General features: G+C 49.0%; 1 protein-coding gene across 26 annotated transcripts in view; it reads right to left on the bottom strand.

Moving 5' to 3' along the window:
• Nucleotides 1-16,790: 16,790 nt before the first annotated feature.
• SVIL (supervillin) overlaps nucleotides 16,791-17,893 on the bottom strand; it is a 232,675-nt gene continuing 231,572 nt past the window's right edge. For all 26 annotated transcript variants that reach the window (XM_043562073.1, XM_043562070.1, XM_043562072.1 and 23 more), the window contains one exon: nucleotides 16,791-17,805. In XM_043562073.1, the coding sequence (XP_043418008.1) occupies nucleotides 17,719-17,805 (87 nt within the window). In that variant the 3' untranslated portion in view covers nucleotides 16,791-17,718. The remainder of the gene's footprint in view (nucleotides 17,806-17,893) is intronic.

Below are 17,893 nucleotides of genomic sequence, written 5' to 3'. Positions count from 1 at the left end.
CCTGTGAGTGCGGGGAGAAGGGAAGCAGGAAGGGCACAGAGTCCTGCTCTGGGGCACTTTGCACCTCAACTAGTTTAGAGAAGCAGAGCTGCCTAAGAAGCTGGGGCCAGTGCCAAACGGCCCCGCGGTGAAGGGGCACTGGCAGGGCAGCAGCCTGAGAAGAAAGATAGAGCCCAGTCCTTGCTCTTTCTGAAACTCTTGTCCAGAGAGTTGGCTCTGGCAGGCCTGGTCGCCTGAGGGCAGCCGTGGCCCTTGACTTTGTCCTCTACTGTCCCCTGCTCGCGCCACGAAGCGGGGAAGCACGTGGCCTCCGCCATGCTTGTTTCCCTAGTCACGTCCATCTGTACTCTGAGAAAGGTGGCCCCACCAAGGAGGCTCCTGCGAGGCCATGGGAGACCAGAAGGCAAGCCTTTCAAACAGCGCTCTGACCACCAGCCTTCGGGCAGGTGAAGATTAGTTTCCCCATTTTACAGGTGAGACCACCGAGGGCCAGAGAGGGGAACCAACGAGTCCAATGATGTGGTCAAGATGATGCATCTCAGAAGCTACCAACGGGTAACACCGGATTCACTCTGGAACCGCAGTGATCAAACCTACCAGTTATCAAGCATCTTTTAAAATAGCGTGATATTTCTTTCTGAGTAGAGAAACAGTACATTGTGGAGCTCTGTAGCACAGAGCTTGCTTTAGGATTCTCTCTCTCCCTGTCTCTGCCCCTCCCCCACTTGTACTGTCTCTGTCTCTCTCAAAATAAATTAATACACTTAAAAAAAGAAAAATAGTACCTTGTCATTTTAGAAACTGTCAGAAAAAAGAAAATCAAAACTGTCCATTATCTCGTCCCTTGGAGGCAACCCAATATTTACAATTTGGTATATTTTATATCCTTTTTTATGGACATACTTTTTACATCACTCCGTTCATGCACATAAAACTTTTTGCAGTGTGCGTTTCTCACTTAACATTATAAACATTTCCCTGGTCATCAAAAACTCTTTGTAAAGATGGCTTTTCTAACTACGTACACTTTGACGTCATGTGAAACTTTTCTTAAATATTTCCTTGTATAATAGTTGCTTGATTCCAATTTTCTGCTACTACAGATAATTCTGGGCTTAACATTTTGGTCTAAGATTTTTCTGCTCATATTTGTGAAATTTCATAATATAGATTTCCTCTAATCTCCTCTAAGGAATTGCTGGTCAAATGATGTGAGCACTTTGAAGGTTCTTGGTAAATTGCTCTTCAGAGGAGTTGTGTTCTTGTATACACAGCTGGTGCCTGTCCCACTCACCCTCTCCAGGTTAAATGCGATCATTAAAAATTTTAAAAATACTTGGGGCGCCAGGTGGATCGGTCGGTTAAGTGGCCGAATCTTGACTTCGACTCCATTCGTGATCTCATGGTTGTGAGTTTGAGCCCCGCATCAGGTTCTGTGCTCACAGCGTGGAGCCTGCTTTGGATCCTCTGTCTCCCTCTCTCTCTGCCCCTCCCCCCCAAAATAAATAAACATTAACAAATCAAAACAAAAATTTACGTTAATAAAATGATCAAAGTCCATCAACATCTTCAGTCCTGATTTTCTCTATGGCTTCCCGTCCATCAGTAGGTTGACTGATAATGACTACATTTTGGGGGAGAGTCCTATATATCAGACCCTGTGCTAAACACCATATATGATTTATCTTATGTAATTGTCCTGGCACCCCCGGTCAGGTATTATTATTGCCTTTGCTTTGAAAATAAGAAACTTCAGACACAGAGAGCTTAAATGAATTCCCCAAAGCGCACAGTGAGTGGTGAGATTGTCTCCTGTACCTGGCTCTGACCACCAGTCCTGAATGCCAGGTGAACTTGGGGCCAAGCCTGGGCTTCCTGCCCTGCATGGACCTCATTCCTGGTTCTGAGTGAGAAACCCATGACCAACTTCCTACTTGATTGCATCATGGTGAGGCCAAGGGGTAAACCTGACAGGATCAAACTGACAAAACGATAATATATTCAACTCCACAAAGAGTTGAGTTTCAAGATGTGCCTGCAGGATTTGAGAGCAGCAAAACATTGTTTTCTCCCTTAAAAGCTTACTGGTTGAGGGGTGAAGGTCTTTCCCTTGAAAGCTTACTGGTCGAGGGGTGAAGGTCAACACAGAGATGACTGATCTATGAGGTAGAATACGTATGGGCCTAAAAAGAGGTGAGATATGGGGCGCCTGGGTGGCTTAGTCAGTTGAGCGTCCAACTTCGGCTCAGTTCATGATCTCGCGGTCTGTGAGTTCAAGCCCCGTGTAGGGCTCTGTGCTGACAGCTCAGAGCCTGGAGCCTGCTTCAAATTCTGTGTCTCCCTCTCTCTCTGCCCCTCCCCCACTCATGCTCTGTCTCTCTGTCAAAAATAAACAAACATTAAAAAAAATTTTTTTTAAAAAGAGGTGAGATTTGGGGATCTTGGGCATTCAGAGAAAAGAATGATGGCTGACTGGGGGGTTCCACTGAGGAGGCACAATGGAAGGTCCCTACAGGGTGAGGAGAATTTCCTTTGGCAGAGACGGCAGGACCCCAGACAGAGGCTCTGAGTGGTCCACAGGACGAAAGGGTGTTGAGCGGTGGGCGTTCCATGTGGGATCGAGGAAAGGTGATCTGAAGGGTTGTGGCTGCGAAAGGCCCGGTGTGTGCTCTTGAGATGGGCTGCAGGACCACAGGTTGTATCCACACCAGGGGGACGATGTCAAATGCCGATGGGCTTGGAGGGCAGATCTTGAATTCAGGAGAGAGAGGAAGCCTCGAACCGGGGAGATGGGTGTGGGAATGGAAGCGAAACAACAGATCGAAGAGAGTTTATGGAGTGTAGTTTGCAAGACTGGGTGATGGGCTGAGAGAGTCATTTGTGATTGACTGAATCCCTGACCCCCCTCTTTCCCTGCCCACCCCCATCGCTGGTTCCATCTCTGTCACACATCCGAGGGCTTCAGTCTCCTACAGCTCCCAGACCACCACCGTGACCAGATCCCCACCATGGCTTGTCCCTTTCACTGCTGCATTCACTCCCAACCGACTTCTCAGCTGCCTCAGTGGCTGTTCCCATGCCTTTTCCTTCCCATGGCCACAGTCGGGGGATCTTGGGACTTGTTGTCTGACCCCACACTTTGGAGAGTGAAAGGAGGCATTATGAATAATTACACCCAGCAAAAGGCATAAACCAAGACTGTTCTGGGCAAACCCGGACGTATGGACTACTGTAGCCAGAGGGATCATTAGCAAATGTAAGTTACACCACAGCCCTCTCTTGCTTAATGGCTTCCCTCCGCAATGAGAATAAAGCTTCCTTGTCTCCCCCCATGCCCAACCTCACCCTCCCCTCTCATTCTGCCTGTGCTCTGGCCACACATTAACTTCTTCCAGTACCAAGAACTTACACCTGCCGGTCCTGGTGCCCGAACAGCCTCCCCTAGAACTTCATGAGGCACCGCCTCCCTCCTTTCACGCCTCTTCCACATGCCCTCACAGACGCTTCTCGTGATCTTGCAGTAACTCTTTCCCATCTCCAGGTGGTTCTCCAGCACTAATCACTATCTGAAAGTAAGTTATTTACAGATTTCCTGTGTTGGCTCCAACTGGTAAAGAGCTTGGAAGTTGTCACTCCCATCCTCACGGCGAGAAACTGAAAATGTATGACTTTTCTTTTGTATGCATTAGAGAACTGAGGTTGCTGGGTGAGCCCCTGCCAGGGAATCTACAGAGAAGGGTGAATCCGGGGTCGCAGCCAAGAGCTGATTCCCTGGGGCAGGAGCCCCCGGACCCATGAGCTGGCAGGAACACTTGACTGGTCATTTTGAAGAACTGCCGGAGGCCAAGTGTGGTCTAGTATGAGAGCAACAAATTCCTGGGGACTGCAGTCTGTGTAAGACCCCATACTTTCTGCATTTTAGCTCTAGGAATTTACCAGGTTCTCCTGGGGAAAACCTGGGAAAGGTCCCTGGCTCTGGCTGGGGTAAAGAAAGAGCCATTCTTGGTGACCTTACTAGAACATTCTCCATACTAAAGTCTGCCCTCAGGGGAAAGGCAGCTCTCCCACCCCACCTCCTCTGGCCTCCCTGCCTCACCACTCAGGAAGACTACAGACCAGAAGCACATGCCCACTAACAGGCAGAGATTTGATCAGAAGATTCTAGCACTCTCCCCCTTCTCTAGACCAGCAGGGCCACCAGGGCTCTATATACGAATGGTAATATAATAACCATATCCTAACATCCTCCTCTCTGAGGAGGAGTACTTAGGGAAGCCCAAAGTCAAGAAGAAAGTCAAAAAGCAAACCCAAGGATACTAGAGTGTCTGGAACTTATAGCTACAGAAGACATTAGACAAATCTGCCACCTCCTAGGCAGATTATCAGAAATCCTTGCATAAGAGGCCTCTTTATCTCGGTTCCTATTACCCACGACAGCAACTCCTGCTTTCAAGAAAAAAAAAAAAATCACAAGCCCCACCAAAAACCAAGGAAACACATGGTCTGAAGGGACAAAGCAAATATCAAAACCAGACTCAGATAGAACACAGATGTTAAAAATTATCACTCAGGGAATTTAAAGTAACTGATTAATTTGTCAAGGATTCTACTGGAAAAAGTAGACCACGTGCAACAACAGATGGGGAATGAAAGCAGAGAAAGAAGGAAGGCTCAAAGGAGATGCTGGGCATTGGAGAATGCCTTTCATGAGCTCCTCAGGAGACTCGACAAAGCCGAATAAAGAATCAATGAGCTCGAAGATCCATTAATACAAGTACAATGGAAAAAAAAATCCAGAACATCCAAAAACCGTGAGACAATTACAAAGTGACAGAAAGACATACGATCGCAGCACCAGAAGAAAAGGGAGAACAGTCAGCAGAACAAATATTTACAGTAATAACGGCAGGCAGCTGCCCAAAATTAATGTCGCACAGCAAACCACAGATGCAGGAAGCTCGGTGAAATTACACTAAGTCCCTTCGTGCTTATGGTTTGTTATGAGCACCCCCCCCCCCCAGGATGCAAGCTCCTTGAGAGCATCCACCTTGTTCTCTGTAGACTCTGGAGGCCAGATGGGGCCCAGCACACAGTAGGTGCACAGTAAATATTTACTGAATGGATGAGCGAGTCAGATTGGTTTTGAGCCCATGTACCTGCATAGAGGCACCACAGCTCACAGGACTGTGATGTCCACGTGTCTCTCTGTTGGCCCTGGCATCCTTCATTTAGTCCACTAACAAGCCTTCTGATGAGCAACGGTAACCTGCATGGTGGAGGACCAGGTCAGCCCCGCTCACCAAGTGTCCCCGCGGCCTGAACATGTGACCCATGATCTGCTAGGTTCCCCTGCCATCACACCGGCTTGGGCCACCGTCACCTCCTACCCAGGTTGCAACAGCCTCATGACCCATCTGTTATTCTAGCTCTTGTGCCCTCCAACCCACTCGCCACGCTGCGGCCAGAGTGCTCGTTATCAGTCACATTGATCCGTTTTCTCTTCTCCAAATACTTCAGTGGCTTCTCACGGCATTCAGGATAGAAATCCCAATTCCAGAGCATGGCACATGAGATGGTCCATTACTGGAGCTGTGTCCTCGCCCGACTCCCAGCTGGCTCCAGTCCCAGGACCTCCCCCTTCTCACCCTCAGCCCTTTGAAACCACTTGCGCTTCTCCACGGTGGCCCCTCAGAGCTTCGGTGCTGATTTCTTCTGCTTCCCCCTTCCCACCCCAGCCCCTGCACCCGGGGAAGGCACTCACCCTTCTGGCCTAGGTTGACGGCCATTTCCCGTGGAAGCCCTTGTGTCCCCCACACCCCAGTCTGAATCTGGTGCCTCTTTTGTAAGCTGGCCCTTCTCGTATCATTTGTCACGTAATATGTTAACTATTTACTTACGTCTTTGTCCCACTAGAATGTAAGCTCCCCAAGGGAGTACTAATTATGCCGAACTTGGACATGAAGCACAAAGATAGATGCCTTCTTGCCTAATAGCGGTCAGGGCCTCACCCACTAAGCCTGCCGGCCACATCTGCCTCTTGAGGGAACGCTGTCTTGTCTGATCACAGCTCCCTATTGATTAGGGCCCAGACTCTAATACATGTTAACCTGGAGGAAATGGAGAAATTGCAAATGATTTTTGTCCAGTAGAGGTGCAAATGGTGGCTGACTGGTACAGAGGAGGAATCGCAAATGGTAGCAGTTTGATTACCCTATGGGATGTAAACCGGTTTCGAAATCGGATTCCCTCAGTCCTCCCCCACTATCTTCCCTTCTCTGTATGTACAGGAACATACATGTGTCTGTGTATACGTGTTTTGTTTTTTTTTCCTCCTAGACCGCCCAAACTCACGTTACCATCGCGGGCTTCTATCATTGACCATTTAATGATTGAAGTCTTAGTCATGTGTCCCGACTGCTCGCAGCTCTGTCACCTTCAGAGAGAGGCTGCTGCGTGGAGTGGGGGTGGCCGACAGCCTCTAGGCGCGGTGCCTTCTGAGCCCTTCTCAGCTTTCAGGCCATGATCAGGTCCGGCCAGTGACCCAGCCCCGGGTGGGCCCGGGGCCCAGTTTCGGCCTCAGTCCTGAAAGAGCCACCTGCGCTCCAGGGCTCCCCACAGGCAGGTCCAAACTCTCTCAGTGCCCTCCTCAGGCTGAAGCTCCCTCTCCCATATCCTCCCTCCCTCCCCGGGTGTCAGCCCCCATCACCAGCGAAGGCTCCCTCTGCTTCCCCCCTGCTCCCTCTGTTTTCTTAGCCCCAGTGTTTCTCCCAATAAATATCTTGCATGTCTAACCCTGCTTCCTGGAGGCCCCAGAACGTCACCTGTGTTCACCACGTGCCTGTATGTAGGTTTCGTGTGTTGAAAATTACGCTTTGCCAGTAAGTCCAAGGCAGTCATTTGTCCCATTTTAACGTGCCCATCTAGGATGGCGTTTATACCAGTGGCAGGTGCTCAATAAATAGGTGCAGAACGAATGAACGTGGGAGAAAAGGATTCTGCTTTTAGAGGCACGTGTGCCCAAGTGTAACACCACCACGGTCTTGGTTGCCCGGGGGGCCCTGATCTGAAAGTAAAGTGGGCCACGTTGCTTGAAAGCCACTGGAGATGCCTCTGGGTCACCTTCCCTCTGAGCTGGTGTGGTGTCTTTCCTTTGAAGTGCCCGCGTCTCCCACATGATCTAATTCCTCCTCACAGTGTCTATGCCAGGGCAGAAAAGGGGAAGGCGGGTGACAGGACGTGAGGGAACTGACCTGAGGAGGAGGGATAAGGTGACATGCCAGGACAGAGAGAAGCTCGGGACACAGAAGGGTGGCGGGCCCAATGGGCGCCCGGGCCAAGCGCGTGGGTGGGGTGGTCACAGCCAGCAGGCCGAGTGGGAGCCTGGCTCCTCAGGGACCCGAGAGGCGGGCCTGGGAATGGAGTGCTAATTTGAAAACTCTCTCTCATCGTCCTGACACGCATGGAATCGATGAAAACCTGTATTTAAACTCATTTTTCTGATCACGCCATTTTCTCTGGTTGTTCAGCAAGCTCAATAGCCGATTACGAATCATCCCCCAACTGTGACTAAATATTTGAGAAATGGAATTTAGCACTTTTCATCTGTAGAGCGCTTTCCTGACATTAACTAATTGAGTCTAAGAAAGAAAGGTACCACCTTCATTCTGTAGATGGCAAAACTGGCAAAGGGAAGAAGAAAAATAAATGTGTGTACAGGGGGAGGGATCCTTCGAGCAAGACTATTCTGGCCCACAGAACCCCCAATCTTTGGGAAGTTTGGTTTGTCATTGTCACTGCTGGTCTCCCTGCAATGCTGGCCTCCCTGGATTTGCTTCTGGAAACGTCCCTGGAGCCCCACACGGGGACTCCTCTCCCAGGATCACTGGATTCAAGTTCTTTGTGCTGGAAACAAATTACGAGTGAAGGTGGGGTCCCTCAGGGTCAGCTAGGGTCTTGGGGGGAAGGTCTTATCCCACCCCAGCGCCTAAGAACTGGCGCTTGCTTTGGAGGTCAGGACCCGGGCAAAAGAAGGGCCGCTCCTGGGGCTCCTCCAGGGTTGCTGGTGAGCGACAGCGCCACCTGCTGGTGTCACAGCTCTTCTCTTCGCCCTGCTGACTGCGGGCGACCATCAAGTTTTCCTCTGTAATTTCCGTATTTCCTTCTCCCGCCAGTCCCAGCTCTGAGTTCTGGCTTCTTCAGCTGGAGGAATGCAGCGGACAGGCTAGTTCAGAATCCATAGAAATCGGTCAGAGGACCACGTGGACATAAACAGCAAACATCTCACCCTGGATTAAAATGAGTGTTAATGAAGAAATTGAAGTCTTGCTTGACTAGCCATTGGGAACGAGGTCTTAATCTACCTCCGGGGAAACTGAAGACTGTGCCCGGGAGGGGCTGGGGGAAACTCTTTGCCTGGTGTGGGTTTCGGGGGACTTGTCTAGAGACTCTGTTTTCTTCCTTAGGCTGTGTGCTTGTTTGGGGGTGGCAGGAGAAAAGGAGCTGACGGGGGACCAGAGTTTGGCAGTCATTGAGTATGGATTTGTGAGGACCCCACATGAGGCATTTGGTCATCCTGCCACGGCCCCCACCCGGGTCTCAAAGGTCGTGGTGGGGGTTCCATCTGAATATTTTACTCCCTCCAAGTGAACAGAGATGGAAAATGTTCTCCCAATGATGGAAACCGGTTCTGAATTAATTTCTAAGCCTACACATCCCTTCTCATAGAGTGCAAGGTGATTCAGCTTCTTGTCCCCACCCTGCTGCCCAGCGGCACATCAGACAAGAATCACTGCGAAAAACCCTGTCCACACGAAAAACCCTGTCCAAGCCAGGGGACCAGGATTCTGAAGCGAAGTGACACAAAACCCTCAGCGGTCGGGAGTCAGGAGAAAGAGAGGGCCGGTCTCTCTCCCACCACTCAGGGACCATCAGAGTTTGGCCCACGGGAACAAGCAAGTTGGAGCCTCCCCCTGCTCCATCCAGCTTCTAGAAGGGGATTTGCTGACAGCTCATTGTACCTCCCCGCAATGGGACGACTCGCCTGAACTGGCCCTTGAGGACAGCTGGCCCATTTCTCTCCCTTGACACAAGCTGGTGTCGTACTGAAGGTGAAACTAAATTTCTAAGACGTGTTTGGAGCCCCGCAAACGAGGGCGGTGCTGGATCTTGGCTGAGAAGCGTAATGCCATGTCACCTGATGAGTTCCCATGCTGGCAGTGGTGCCACAGTTCCCGGCAGACCCCTGGCCCCAGCCTGAGCCCCCGGGAGCCTGAACATCCAGGGTGCTGAAGCGTCGCTGGGTTCCCCCTCTGACTTCTCTAGCGAACGGATCCTCGAGTGGTGTGGCTGGCACGGGCACAGGCTCTGCCCCATCGCAAGCAACCTTCCCTGCGGAGGCACCGGGCTTTGCACATGTTCTGTTCTTCCGTGCAGCCTCATCCAGGGCAGGTACTGGCTAAGTCCATTTCACAGAGCTGAATGGAGCTGAGGCACAGAGAGGTTAAGGAGCTTGCTCAAGCTTAACAGCTGTAAGAGGTAGGGCTCGGGGCGGAAGTCTGAGAGGCCCCAGAACCTGTGCTCCTCTTCTGTGCGATTGAGCCTTCCCCGCCTGTGTTGGGTTTGTGGCGCCAGCAGCACCTCCAATCTTAGCTTCCGACAGAGATGACAATGGGTACTTTGGGCAAATTGAGGTGCTTTCTAATACTTAAGTCACACTGTGGGTCAGAGATGGTGAGAACCGGGATCTGCTTGCTTTTGGCCGAGTGGAGGTGGCAGGATACAGTGGAATCAGAAGCAGAGCCAAATTCAACCTGTACCCTCCGTTAGCAACTGGAGGACGGGGAGGGACAGGACTTCTGAGGGCCCCACCTGTACCATGGGGATAACGAGTGCCTTGCAGGGCCGCTTCCCAGGATGTGATGAAATCACCTGGTGGGGAGGCTCAGCATGTGACCGCTTTTGCACATGCCTCCTGATGGAAGAGATGATTGTGGGCTTTCGCTGGTCTTGGCTATTCAGTAATAGACAAAAATGGAGCACAGACAACCGAATCTGGGTAAAGTCTTGCACAGCCTCTACCGTAACTAGGTCTTCCAGCAGCCAAATCCCCATCTGAAGTTTCACATGCCTCAGTCTTTCACCTGCAAGATGCCCAATCAACCTTACGGGGCTATTCAAATACATACATCTATATATGATGTTCGACATATTTAACATTTAAAATAGCAATTTAATAGTGTGGGATTCAGAAACTGTAAATATTTTCAATGCAACAGAATAATTTCTTGCCTTTTTTTTTAGTGTTTATTTTTGAGAGAGAGAGGAGAGAGAAAGCGAGTGGGGGAGGGGCAGGGGGAGAGGGAGACAGAGGATCTGAAGCAGGCTCCTTGCCGACAGCAGAGAGCCTGATGCGGGGCTCAAACTCATGAACCGTGAGATCAGGCCCTGAGCTGAAGGTGGATGACTGACTGAGCCACCCAGGTGCCCCCAATTTCTTGTCTTCTAGAGTAGCTTCTAAGATTAAAGCAACAGGGCTACTTCAGGTCCAGAATATCTGTAAAAGATGACATTACTGTGTAGAAAACTCCAGGCCAGTATTTCCCATGAACTATGTTGTCTGCCAGAGATTTCAGAAATATCTGCATAAGAAGACTGGGCTAGAAAGGGATCTAACAGAGCAACGCCTTTAATTATGTGACTATAAAGGCACAAGATAGAAATGCTAGCACATGGTATAAGATAAGAAGGTAAGTTGAGACCAGACTCAACTTAGGGAGAACAGTCCCCCTTTCTAAACCTTCCCCTTTGGAGCTGCTGCCTGATGGGTTGATGCCTAGCTATCATGAGAAATCCTACCAGTCCTTCCAGGCCTACTCCATGGGACTCAGTCCACGAAGCTGCCCTAATTCCTTCCCCTCCCCTTTCCCTCCAAAGGAAGGCTTGGTTTGCACTGTGTAGTTCCCTAGAGTGGCTTTAACAAAGCCCCGCAGGCTGGGTGGCTTAACCAACAGAAACTTACTGTCTCACAGTTCGGGGTGTTAGGAGTCTGAAATCAAGGTGTTGGAAGGCTTGGTTTCTTCTGAGGCTGCTTGCTCTCTTTGGCTTGCGGGTGACCCTCTTCTCTCTACCTCTGTGTCCAAATTTCTCCTTCATATAGAGACACCAGTCCTACTGGCTTGGGGCCCACCCTAATGATCTCATTTAACTTTATCTATAGATTATCTCCCAATAAGGTCACATTTGGAGGTAGTGGGAGTTAGGATTCCACCTAACTTTCTTTTGAGGAGGGAGGGGCATACAATTCAGCCCCTAACAGACTCCCATTGCATTGTTATTGATACTTTTTTGGTAAATCATCATCATTCCTCCTCCCAGATCCTTGTGGGATCTGAGACTTGCCATAACTCATATTTGTATTCTCTGGTGAGCCTTACACTGTGCACGCACTCAATAAACCCTTGAACGGGTGAGCAGTAAATACATGTGCTCGCTCATGAGTGAATACGGGCCATTGCCAATAATGACAGGTCTGGAATACACAACGTGTGATTCCGGAAACACACTTCAGCAGATGACGTGACCACCACTGCAGTCAGCACTGACCTGTGGAAAGGCTCTAGCCAACAACGAGAAAAAATTTCTTTCCCCCCGGGGACCTGAAATGTCATCGTTGGCGAATGATACTCCATGCTCGCCCTTTGGGATTCCTGATTCAAAACCCAGAATGGCCCTCCTGCAGGAGTCACAAGTGTCTAGAGGGGAAGGAACCACAGCAGGCGAGGATAGAGGAGGCACAGGAAGACAGGAGGAGGTGAGGCAGGGTGCTTGTTTTATAATCGCCTCCCTGGATGGGCTCTGATGCTAACCATGACTGACAATTTCCAGAAGCATTGTTCAGTAGCTTGGTTTTTTTTCTATGGAGAAACCGTGAATCGAAAAGTACCAGTTGGGCTTGTCTGTCATTCCCATCCGATTTTCTTTTTCTTTGCTTCCATATTAGGCATAAGGCTGCTTGTTCAGTTCCATATTTCTTTACCTTTCCGGAGATAACACACTGTGTTAGAACCACTTCGGGGTGGATGCTAAAATGGTGTTCAGATGGCAAAGTTGGGCTTAACAATTCAGTGAGATTTAATAACAGGCAATTTGTGTCAATTTCCAGATAATACAAGTCAGTTCCAATATATCCCTTAAGAGGCTTGCAGAGCGCCACGGCATTTGGTGTCAAAAGCATTTCCCACCACCGTGGTGAGGCTGTGAAGGAATGTTGGGGCTGAGGCGTCATGGACACTGCCTCCTAGCACTTCAGCTTGCATTCATTTCTGCTCCTATAGCCCTCTTTTCCGTCCGAGCATGATGGAAAAGCTCAGTAGAGGACTAATTCATTATTAGAAATGAGGGATGCTGGTCCGTTCATCTTTCTTCCCTGCTAATCCTCAGGGATCAAGGTCATACGCTGTCATGCACTGTGCATTTGAATGGTGAGACCCGGGGTGGGGGGTGGGGCGGTGGGGCTATTTCCACCCAAGCTCCACACTGGCAGCACAGTGCTCCTGTGGACAGAAAGCCTCCGATGTGCTCCCCTTGCAAATCCGTCTTTCCCATCTAACTCCTGGGGTACGTCTATTGCAGGTAGTCTGAAACAACCTTGATGTTCCTTCTCTGGTGCGGAAAGAGCAAGTACTTGCTTGCAGTGCGATGCATTTGCTCGGTAGAAGTAAGGTAGGGATTTTTCTTCGGGTCAGATGCCATATTACTGTATTCGCTTTTCCATTGTTTGCGTTTGAATCATTACCTTGATCTGTGACTCGCTCTTCTCCCGTTGACCTTCCTAGTCACTGCTGTTAAGCAAGGCCTGTTTTGATGCCTCTGGCCCTTACTCTGGATCAGAGGCCAAGGAAGGCCTGTGAAAACAAATCCCCAGACCCTCTCTCTGGGCCCTAGCTTTCTACTACCCACTCTCGGCTAAGAATGGGGAACGGTTGTGGGGTTGGGCCCCCACAGCTGCTTAGGCCTTTGCTCTGTGCGCCGTGTGGCCTCAGAACCTCCCATACACTCAGATAAACATCCAAGAACCAGTGTCAGAGCCCCACTGTTAACAGAAAATTAAGATGGCCAAGAGCAAATGCAACTTTTCTCTTCAAAAAAGCATGAGCATGCATCTCTGCTAATAGATGCAAAGACCCAATCTAGAAGAATATAAATCAAATTACTGACGTACTTCTATTTGAGAAGTGGTGACAAAGACACTCCCCTTGACCAAACTTTAGTCAGGCTCCTCCGAGCCCACCTAGGCCCTGTCCTTGCGCACGTCTTCCTAGAGCGCACTTCCTGCACAAATCCTGACGAGTAGGTTTAGTGAGATCCCTTATCCTTGATATCTGATCACCCTCGTTATCTAACCAGGTTCATCCTTCTCCACCGTCCCCTCGAGGCGCCTGGTCACCCTGGCCTGGCTTCAGCATGAATCCTGTTAGGTCAAGTGAAGCTAGAGTTCCCGCTTACTCTGGTGTTTCTTTTTAGTAATTGTCTGTCCACGGCCATGGCTGTAAACTCCCACTCTTCCCTGTATTCAGAGTTGGGCCCGAGCTCTCTCCCCTACACCTCATTGCCGTGGTCCCTATGCCGATCGCAATGGTCCCGTACCGTCTGCCTAGTAAGGCAGACCTAGTAAGGCATGACCTTAACAAGTGTCAGGAGTAATTAGCAGTGGGGACATCTGTGATTTTCAATCCCTAAATTATGTTTGCATATTACTGGCATATTATGTTTGCAGGTTTCACACAGATCAATCGCTTTTTCGAGATACGTATGCCATAAAATTTAAGGTGCACCTCTGTAAGGTGTACAATAAATCTTAGTACTTTTATAGAGTTGTGCGACCCTCACCCCAGCCCCGGTGAAGACAATGCCCATCACCCCCCAAAGTTCCCTTGTTCTGCCCTGCGGGCGCCCTTTACTCCCATCTCCGTCTCCGGCCACCACGCGTCTGCTTTCTGAGTGGCTTTTCTGAAATCTCATTGAAATGGAATTAAGCACCATGTGGCCTTCTGTACCTGGCTTCTTTTGCTTGTTAATGTTTCTGAGGTTGATCCACGTGGCAGTGGGCGTCAGCAGTCCGTTCTCCGCGTCGGATGGTGCTCCATTGCGTGGATGCGCCGCATTGTGTCCTCCACTTCTAGTCGGTGGACACGTGGGCCGTTGACAGGTCTGGGCTGTTGTCAAGCATGATGCTATGAACATTCACGCACAAGTCTCCGTGTGCATAGAAGGGTCACTTTTATAATCAGAAATGAAGAAAAACGATGAAAGACCAACATGGATTCTCAAGCTGTTGCTGGAATGCATCCCCTTTTACCCAAAATGGGGAGCTCTACAGGTGGGGCCAAAGGTTGAAAACGAGCAGGAAAAGAAGTGGGTCCCTGAGAAAGGATTTGCCTGACCCTGGCCTGTGCATGGTCCCAGGGGGACAAACAGGGACAGTGGTCCCATTCCTCTGGAAACTGATGGTATTCGCACTGTTCCTCCCGAGCCTCTAAACACACGTGACATGTCATGTGTCCCCACTGCAGCTCTGTGTCACTCCCAACACAAACACACTCCCCCGTCTCAAAGTCCTTTGGTTCAAAAGCAGGCAATCAAGGCAACACCAGACCACGTGAATTTGTCGTGTTTAATAAACGTTCCCCAGGGTGGTTTGCTTTTGGAGTGGCTGCAGAGAAAGGCCCGAAACGCGGCTGCAGCCTAACTAGCTGGGTTGCTCAGATTCAGCAATTCAAGCGTTCAGGCCGGGTCCTTTCCCTGGTAGGCAAAGGTCAAAAGTTGCGGCTCTGCGGGAAAGGCGTCAGAAAAGCCAAGGAAGAGAGGATCCGGTTCTGTCAGCAGGAAAGAGAGGCAGAAGGAACAGAGGCGAACAGGAAGTTGGTAGGTACACAAGATGGGCACCGCGTTTACAGCGACGAGGCGGGGAGCAGACTGACAGCACACCGTTGGGGGATATTTAGAACCAGTAGATACGACCTCAAAGCGCTCTGGGTTGACTCGGTGGTGACGGGCACCACTGCTGACACCTACCTTATCTGTGGTCTCAGCAGGTTCTCTATGGAAGTTCTTCCAGCAACCCGAGTTCCTGTCTGTGTACGTAAGGGTCTGGGTGGCTTTGAACGGTCACCCACGGGGGCAGCCCTGCCTGCCTCTCTCCTTTGGAAACTCCCCTGGTCGCCCTACTGGCCCTGAATCCCGGTTTCTCTTTGCATTCTGCCTACCGCAGTGCCACTTTCTCCTTTCTTTTTTTAATGTTTATTTATCTTTGAAAGAGCGAGCCAGCCAGGGAGGGGCAGAGAGAGAGAGAGACACACACACACACAGAATCCGCAGCAGGCTCCAGGCTCCAACTGTCAGCACAGAGCCCGACGGGGGGCTCAAACCCACGAACCTTGAGATCATGACCTGAGCCGAAGTCGGACGCTCAACCGACTGAGCCACCCAGGTACCCCCTTTTTCTCCTTTCCCTTCTACATTTATTTCTTTGGAAGGTTTTACTCATTCTGCTTTAATCTATCATTTCGAGGTGACTACACTCCTTTACTTCAACACTGACGCTTCTACTTCAGCTGTAACAGTAACAGTAATATTAATACCAGCAGGTATCAGCACTTGACAATATTCAAAGAGTTTCTCCTTGATCCTCACCAAGAATCAATCCTATGACGTGGGCGGGATAGCTGGCATTGATTCCTTTTTTGAAACAGAGGAAATCGAGGTGGGGAAGTTCAGAGACTGCCCAATATCACAGAGTCTCAACACGGTGGGACCAGGAGCGGGTTATAGGCCCCCGACCCTGGTGCAGTCCCAGGGCTGGGCACACAAGTGATAAAATTTAAAGCAAATGTGCGGGGGCACCTGGGTAGCTCAGTCAGCTAAACGTCCGACTTCAGCTCAGGTCACGATCTCGCAGTTCATGGGTTCGAGCCCCGCGTCAGGCTCTGTGCTGACAGCTCAGAGCCTGGAGCCTGTTTCAGATTCTTTGCCTCCCTCTCTCTCTGACCCACCCTGTTCATGCTCTATCTCTCTCTGTCTCAAAAATAAATAAAAGTTAAAAAAAAAATAAAGCAAACGTGCTGTTGACTGATCTGTTTGACAGAGACCGAAACAGGGGTCGGTGGGCAGGAAGGATGCGGTAACAACTCATGGCAGGTCTACAGAATTCATTTTATGAGTCCATGAGCCTGTGAGGAGAGTTTTCTCATTTTTAGGTTTTCTAAATGTCTATATATTCAATATTCCTTTTTTTAAAGCTTTTAAATTTTTTTAATGTATATTTATTTTTGAGAGAGAGAAAGAGAGAGAGAGGATCAGGGGGAGGGGCAGAGAGGGAGACACAGAATCTGAAGCAGGCTCCAGGCTCCGAGCTGTCAGCACAGAGCCCGATGCAGGGCTTGAACTCACAGACCGCGACATCATGACATGAGCCGAAGTCAGACACTTAACCGACTGAGCCACCCAGGTGCCTTGTATTCAATGTTCTTAAAAAGGCACTGAGATCCTCAGTATGAGATGCAGAGATCATTTTAGGGTAAAAAGCTTCTGTTGAATGATGATTTGCAAATATATGTCTATAATATAGTGCTCAGAACTAATATTATGGGTCAAATGTCTATTTAGTTATACAACCCTACATAAAATCTTGCCCTAAAGTTTTAGCAGTTAATATTTAACGGCCAAGTATTGATACTAGGTTGACATGAACAAACAGAACGTTTTGCAGTAAGGAACATGCTTGGGATTCGATGTGAACCAATTATTGTGTTTATTCCTGAAGCTTTTATTTTGGAGCCCTGTATCACAAAATGGCATGTTTAATGTTTACAACAGGTTTTAGAAATTTGAGATGTTTTTTTTTCATTTCTACCGTTTTTTTAGAGTAAAATTGGAGATATTGTTCCAAACCATCATCAAAAAACGCAGAGCAAACTTTTCTGTATATAAACTGTACATAAAAACAAGGCACTATACATTTCAGGGAAGATATTAAGGTTGAAAGGTGGATTCGCACAGATTCTTTAGAGCCCGTGCCAGGAAGTACAAATGTCTCTGTTCATTTTAGCACCGGAAGCAGCACTCAGAACAAGTCAGACCTAAGGCCGAAGGAGACATTTCTGAACTGTGTGTGAAGATACAGAAGGGTGCCAGAGCTAATTCCACAGAAGCAATTCCATCTACCTTTTCATATTATTTTGACACCAAAAGGAAAACAAATCTTAAAAGTGAATCGAATAATATTGCTTTGTTAAATACGTATTTGATTTATATGGTGTTTATATAAATATATATATTTTAGAATCCACGAACTATCAAAATAACACTTTATGAAGAGAATTGCTTCAAAAAAAAGAGTAGGCAACGCTCAGCTGGAACAGGAGGGCAGTGCGAGAGCAGCTGCTGAGAAACAGCTACTTAAGTGCACACGGGGACACCTTTATCAACATGACCTGCTGAGTCGTGGAAAGAGAGTTTCCAAAGGGTTCGCTGAAACATTTACAAAATACACAAATCCAGGACACGCAGTAGAGCTAGTAACTTCAGGTTTTAAAAACTCTGATGAAAAAAATCTTTGTTTTTTTTTTTTTAAATACCAGTCCAAAAAAAAAAAAAATTTGCCATTTTCCTGGTCCAAGGGTATCGAAAGTGACGACAGATCCTTCTAGCCATCTCTCCCACTCAGAACAGACCTTTTGCTTTCTTCAGGTTCACCTGCTTCCAGGCGGGCAGTGCGTTGTATTCTTCTCTGGTCATGTCTAGTGCAAACTGCAAAATTGGGGGAGACGCCCAGTGGGTGAGTGAGAGGACTCCCATCCAAGCCAATGTGTCGCTTAAACGCCATCCCACACGAAGA

Source organism: Prionailurus bengalensis, chromosome B4 (genome assembly GCF_016509475.1).
Source record: "Prionailurus bengalensis isolate Pbe53 chromosome B4, Fcat_Pben_1.1_paternal_pri, whole genome shotgun sequence".
Classification (NCBI taxonomy): domain Eukaryota; kingdom Metazoa; phylum Chordata; class Mammalia; order Carnivora; family Felidae; genus Prionailurus; species Prionailurus bengalensis.
Note: the sequence above shows the minus strand (reverse complement) of the source record. Positions and strands in the feature narration are given on the sequence as shown.